Source organism: Colletotrichum graminicola, assembly GCF_000149035.1.
Source record: "Colletotrichum graminicola M1.001 genomic scaffold supercont1.8, whole genome shotgun sequence".
Lineage (NCBI taxonomy): Eukaryota > Fungi > Ascomycota > Sordariomycetes > Glomerellales > Glomerellaceae > Colletotrichum > Colletotrichum graminicola.
Window position 1 is genome coordinate 378,001 of NW_007361012.1, and position 6,630 is coordinate 384,630.

General features: G+C 53.9%; 1 protein-coding gene across 1 annotated transcript; it reads right to left on the reverse strand.

The window, feature by feature from the left end:
- Positions 1-3,429: 3,429 nt before the first annotated feature.
- On the reverse strand, positions 3,430-4,835 carry GLRG_02789 (uncharacterized protein; the record flags this gene model as incomplete). Its single annotated transcript, XM_008093474.1, has 6 exons — positions 3,430-3,505; positions 3,561-3,823; positions 3,879-4,235; positions 4,303-4,446; positions 4,515-4,644; positions 4,732-4,835. The coding sequence occupies 6 exons, from the start codon at positions 4,833-4,835 to the stop codon at positions 3,430-3,432; spliced, it is 1,074 nt and encodes a 357-aa protein (XP_008091665.1).
- Positions 4,836-6,630: the final 1,795 nt, after the last annotated feature.

Genomic DNA, 6,630 nt, shown 5'->3' on the forward strand with positions numbered 1-6,630 from the left:
ACTCCCTTTCTCTTCTTCACTCTCTAGGGATTGTTCCTTGTCACACACGATGCAGCATGCGCCGAGTCCACTAGCTTCCGCACGTCTTGGAGATGGGTATTCTTCCGCAAACCGTACAGTCGTCCACTGATGTTCTCAGGTTGTGTTTGCTTTTTTCCAGCTCCCTTGGCGCAACGAGGCCCACTCCTACGACATTGCCATGCGCTCCTTTCTCGTCGGTTATTTTTTCTCGCTTCAGGTGCCCCTTCGGCTCCGTTGCACGTTTCGTCGCACGTTCGCCGGACGTGAGTCGCGGCGTTTCCTTGTCGTCCGTCGTTTTTTGGGGATGCGCCTAATAGACGAAGAGCTATTCTTCCTCGAGTTCGGACGTTCGGGCGATGAGCGCTCCTTTTGAGGAATCTCCCTTTTGAAAAAAAGGCGAGGGAGGGGTTCTGGTATGCTCTGACGTAGAGTCGATTTCCCGTCCACTGAGGAGAGGGGTACTTTTGAGACAAATCAGGCTGGGTGCGAACAGATATCCAAAAGGGATTAGCAGTTGGAAAAGCTTAGACAGCAGAGAACATCTGCCGGTGATTTAAATCGCAGGCGTTCTGCTCGGCGTGTTTCTATACCGTCGGGTGTCGTGCTTCTCGAGTTGAGTGTTGGCGGGTGTCTCTCGGCGTGGCAAGCAAAAGGGAAAGCTTACGGGAAAGAAAGCGGTGACGGCTCGGCTTGTCACCCTTCAGGCGCGTGCGCGTACGCGAAAAGAGGTGTGAGAGAGTGCGTGTGTGCGTGTGTGTGTGTGAGCTGTAAGATTCGGGTTGCACCGCTGCTGGGCAAAGAGTCGAGTCCGGGTCAGTGATTCGTCCGTCGCCTTAATGTTGTGCTGGCGAATTAGGGAAGATGAGGTGGCAATGGTAGTTGTAATAATGGGTGGTCGAGCTGCTGTACCCCCGAAGACAATGTGTCGAATGGGAGACTCAAGATTCAACACCAAGAGAACAATTCGCCGCCTCCTGAGAAAGGACCAGGTAAAAAGGCAAGAAGCGAAGGGGGATGCGGACGAGGACGAGGACGAGGACGAGAAGAAGGAGGGGAGAGAGGAAGAGAGGGGTCTTCGAACTCGGATGTTCACAGTGGGTTCGTGGTAGGCTTTGTATTGGACTGGATGCTTTCCGATGTTCAAATGAACTGGGCCCGGGGAACGAGTGGGTTGTGATGAGGTATTGAATTGGTGCTAATGCACCACCTACAGACAAAAACAATAAAAAAACAGATAAGGCGATACTTTGTCACTACTCCTCCACTCCAAATTTACTTTGCAATCTCTACTTACTTTATCTTCCGCTTATATCATTCGTACCTTTGAATGTTCCTATGCGCGCCACCGCCTCTTAAAATGAGCCAAGCAAGTTCAGGCTAATGCCTGGGACACACGGACAGTGACAAAAACGAACGACATGTCTCGTCCCACATTAAGAGCGCGCTTGGTTCAGGGATTCGATGTTCGCGAATACGACTGGGGGGTGGGGGAGGAAGAAGAGAAAAGAAAAAAGGAAGAAAGATTGTCGATAGCCCCTCCCCCTCATGCACCCCGCGCAGTGGTAGAATTTGAGACCAAGCCCGTACCCTCGTCGCGCTCACTCGAACGAACTTACTCATCTACCTAGGTAGGTAGATAGGTACTGTAGTGTGGTTTACGTCTCTCACCGAATGCCAAAAATGTTACACAATCGAGGCCGGAAACCACGTGTGGTGAGACCAGCTCAGGGTCGTCGTCGAGACAGGCCCGGGGCACCCATGCTACTACTACAATACGCATGCGCCCTCGACAGCCGTCTCGTATTATCCATTGGGAACAATCTTATCGCCTCATGAGAGAAAGAAAAAAGAAAAAAACAGGACCTCGCGGGCTTGCAAGCAAGTAGCCCAACCTTCACGCTGTAACCGATGGACCAACTACCTTCCTGCCATCCAGGCGGCTTCACGTCACACCTCAACCAGCCCGGCCCCAAACGTCCGTGATACAATGCCACCGCCCGTCCGTCTAACCCCCCAAAGAAAGAGAGAGGGAGAGACACGTCAACCATGTACGACGACCCGGGGTGGGAGGGGGAGGAAGAGCACGACCATATCGGTCCGCCGCCCAAGGAATACCAAACAAAGTCCCGATAGTTTTTTTTTTCTCTGTGACGGACGGGGGTTTCCCTGGCTGGTGTCACGATCGCGCAGAGCGCCTCTCCGTCATGCCGGAGTGGACTTCTGCCCGTCCCTCAACTTGACCGCACCAGAAATCGCACCCAACACAGGTAGGTAGGTAGGTAGGTAGGAAGGCACATACTAGCGAGGCCGGAGGGGCGGGACACCACGTCAACCTCATCCTCCTCGCCCGGTGGCTCGGCTCACCTCACCTGGGTCTCAAAGCACCGCCAGCGTGTCCCGCATTGCATATCCGTACATAGGATGGTAATCTCATCCTCTCTCTCACCTCAACTCACCTCATATCGCCCCGCCTTTCTCCGTGACGACCCCCTTCCCCTCGACATCCCATCTTGTCCCCATTTGCTGGAGGGCTGGAGGCTATCTGCGACTCCCGCCACGCCCCTGCACGCGATCCCGACGTATTCCATTGCCCGTGGCCATCTACAAGCATCCATATTGCCCTACACCCGATCGGCGCATCCGACAGGCTCGCGATGATGATAGAAAAAGTCACCTGTGGCCGTCCGTAGAAGCTGTGTACGTGATCGAGGTGGTCTGCGAGGCACACGCGCTGCTGTACAACCAAAGTCCACAATCCCCCTTTCCGGGACCTACACCGATCGGCAGAGGCTCTTCCGCCTCGTCAACACCCCCGAGGTTGATCACTGCATGTGGGATAGACGCGTGTTTTCACAATTTCTATTCTTTTTTTGGCCAAGTTGGTTTGCTCTTGCCGTGGCTATCCGCCACTGAGTGTATTCCATCATTATCCCAAAGAATCATGCTTCCTTCTAACCCGCCTCGACAATTCCTGGTGGCACACAACCTCGACGCCCAAGTATGGCCTGCACTTGGTCGCGTCCGTTGTGCGGGCTCTTAGGAGAAGCCTTGAAGCTCATGATCGACTTCTGCGCCATCCTTATGCCGCGCGAGTTTGGTTTCAACCCGGCCTGGAGACCCAGAGGGACAGAGAAAGAGAGACCAGAGAGAGAGGGAGAAATCCCCCGAGACATGGCAGTAAAAGAATAAAATGAAGGAAATAGAAAAACACCTCCGATATGCATGCCATCCCTTTATATCGCGTATACTGTTGGCCCCTTTGCATAGTCAACGTGACAATGACCGATCCCGTCTTCCGAACACCATGTCGAGTGTGTGAATGTACTGGAAACACGTCCCATCTGGTTTTGCGTGGTATCATGACCTCCTCTCTCCTATTTATCCCCGCCTCGCCCGTAGCACCTTCGTCTATTGCCCGTTGAACTGCTCGTCCATTTGCTGCGCTGACGCGTCAACATTGTGGTAGTCGAGGATCTCCGAGTACCTTCAAGATTCATTAGCAAATGGCTGCAGATCGGGATTTCTAGGAACCAACGTACATCATGATCTTCCATGTGTCCACGGGCAAGTCAGCATCATTAAAGCTCCAGTCAAACTTCTCTTCGGCGACGGGCTCGTCGGTGGGGTCGTGGTAGGGAGCAAGGTAGTCGTGGGACAGCGCCTCCGTGGCAGTTATGCGCTTCTTGGGGTCAAAGACCAGCATCCGCTCGAGCAGGTCAATGGCGGAGGGGTCGGCATTCTTAAACTTATTCTTCAGGGGTTGCCTCTCACGCTTGGGGAGGGACTTGACGAATCGGAGTGTCTGGCAGCTAAGTCAGTAACGGGTTCAAAGACGATTCTTGTCGTTTGCAACTCACGTTTTCGCTGGCAATGCCATTGATGACATCATCGGGAGGAGTGCCCAGCAACTCGGTGATGATGGAGAACTGGTTGACGTGGTCCTTGCCGGGGAACAAAGGCTTGCCCTCGAGCATCTCGGCGAAAATGCAGCCCGCACTCCAGATGTCGACCTCGACGTCGTACTTTTGCCACGTGAGCATGATCTCGGGGGCACGGTAGTATCTCGTTGAGACGTAACCGGTCATCTGAGGGTCTTGGATGCGGGCAAGACCGAAGTCGCAAATCTTCAAATCGCAGTTCTCGTTGACGAGAATGTTGCTAGGCTTCAAGTCGCGGTGAACGACGCCGGCCGAGTGGACGTATTTCAGGCCACGCTGCAGTCATGTCAGTTTGCTGATGGCTGCATCAGAGTGCATTCCGGAAGGGTGGGGATGTACATACCATAATCTGGTAAAGGAAATACTGGATGAACTGCTTCTCGAGAGGTCTGGAGGTGAGCAGCCTATGCAGGTCGGTGCCGAGGAGTTCCGTAACAAAGTAAATATCCTCGAGGGGGGAAATGAAGATGTCACTGAGGGAGATGACCTTTGGCGGGTGTCAGCGTTTCATTCGACGGGCATGCCCAGAAGCAATCAGCGGTAGGTCCGACTTACGTTCTCGTGCCTGAGGTGCTTCAGCAGCTTGAGCTCACGGTATGTCCGCTTGGCGAGGACGGGTGTGCTGAAGGGCTTCATGATCTTTTTGACGGCGACATTCTGGTTCGTGAGTTGGTCACGGGCGGAGCTGGCAGCGAGATAGCGCGTCAGCAATTGAAAAGGGGACTTCTCGCGACAATTGCCGTCGCGAGGGATGATATCTTCTCAAACTAACCAAACGAGCCCGAAGGCGCCCATGCCGACGGGTTGCAAGTCCGAGTACCTCGAGGTGATCTCAAAGGTGGTACCGAAGATTTGCGCTCTAATGAATTCGGCCATTTTGTGCGGTGGTCGATCTACCTGATCGAGAAGGGCTGGGTTCCGAGAGGCTCAAAGGTTGAGGGAGGCCAATCTGTCTGGCGTGGGTGATTTCAGAGGGATGAGGGAGATGGACCAGTCAAACTACGCTCTTTGCTGGTTCGAGTTTTTTGTTGCAGTGGAGAAGCGACGGCAGGAAGCAATCAACTCGAGAAGGGATGAAGAGTTGAGGGAATTCGAGTGGGAGGTTTTTTGCCGACGAGGTCTAGACGTGGATGGATTGTCTGGGATGGACGAGTGGACGGCGACGGGAGCCGGGCTGGATTTGAAAGAGATGCAGCAGCGGCGGGGGAGCGAGCTCAAGGATTTGTTTCGCTAGAGGGGTGGCTGTTTTGGCGGGGCGCCTTGGTAGGGTGGACGTGGACGGAGGGAGAAACGGAGGTCGCGGTCGCAGGCGTATGTATATGTACGGGGTGGGCGTGCAAGAACGCGGCGGGGTAAATAGCGGCAGCGAGTGAGAACGCACGACTGGCTCGATTGTGACGGTGGTGGTTCTGGGCTTTCTGGGATTCCGTACCAACCTGCGCAAGGTGGCAACAGGATTAGCGAGCTTTTTCTAACAAGGAAGCAAGCAGCAGGGTGACGGAGAATGAGAGAGAGAGACTGTGAGCGGCAGCAAATGCAGCTAGACCAGCAGCAAATAATGGAAACAAGAATTGGGGGGTGTTTTTTTCCGCCTTTTTTTTTTCCTCTTCTTCTTTTCCCTTTCTTTCTCTCTCCTGTCGTTGTCCACGATTGTCTTCCGGTGACGTTTGTGTTTGATCCAGTCCTTTTTTTTTTCCAACACCCATTCTGGATAGCCGTCTTTTGGCACTGCCAAGGATACCCAATTCATAATTGACCATGCCGCGGATGGACGCACTACAAACTGGGTCTTGTCGGGGTGGGGAAATGTGAGGGTGGCAAGGGTAGAAGGTCGCCAATGACATGCAAGCCTCGAGCAACGACTGGAGGATTGCTTACCTGTAGAGTTTCCAAGCAGTTGGCGCCTGGGTCAAGGGAGTAACTATCTCAGTCCTGTGCGGAGCTTATTCGTGCCTGTTCTGTTCTTTTAGAGACGGGTTGCTGTCCGCCTGGGTTTCCGGGCTCGAGTCGGGGCTTGAAAGCTCAAACCAAAAGGTGGCCGTAGTGTATGGACGAGCGAGATGGCGGGCGCACGTGGGGAATGCAAGTAACAAATCCGCACGAATGTCGATCAGTCGCTATCGTCTTCTCTTCTTGTCCGTTGTCACAGTGCGAAGCTGAGATGGAGAGACAGAGATCTGCACAAGAATAGCACTTGTCGGCGGGCAAGATGTTGCTGTTTGTTCTCTACGATTCGCTCGTGGGGGGGTTGTGATGCAATGTGGACGTTCTCGAAATGCAACCCTCGGGTTCTCTGACGACAACACGGGAAGAGTAAAGGTCACAAGTGAGTCCGTGGGGGAGAGGGCGAGTATGTATGCTGGAGATGGTTTTGAGTAGGAGGGAGAGGGTGAGAGATCAAGCAAGAGGCAGAGCAGGAGGATAACTCATGGGCGAGCATGGAGGGGGAAAGTACCTTTTAATTGTTCCTGAAAGGACTGGGCCTAGGAATAGGAATACCACAGCTGAGGAGGGGGGGAGGCAGAGACGGGGGGTGAATCCATGGAAGGGAATACGGAGACACACACTGGTCTGGGCAAGAGAGAGAGAGCGTGGGAGAGCAACGGAGGAGGTTGCGTGAAGAGAAGCATAAGGGGGAGTGTGAAGCTGCTGCTGCCGCTGCAGCTACCGC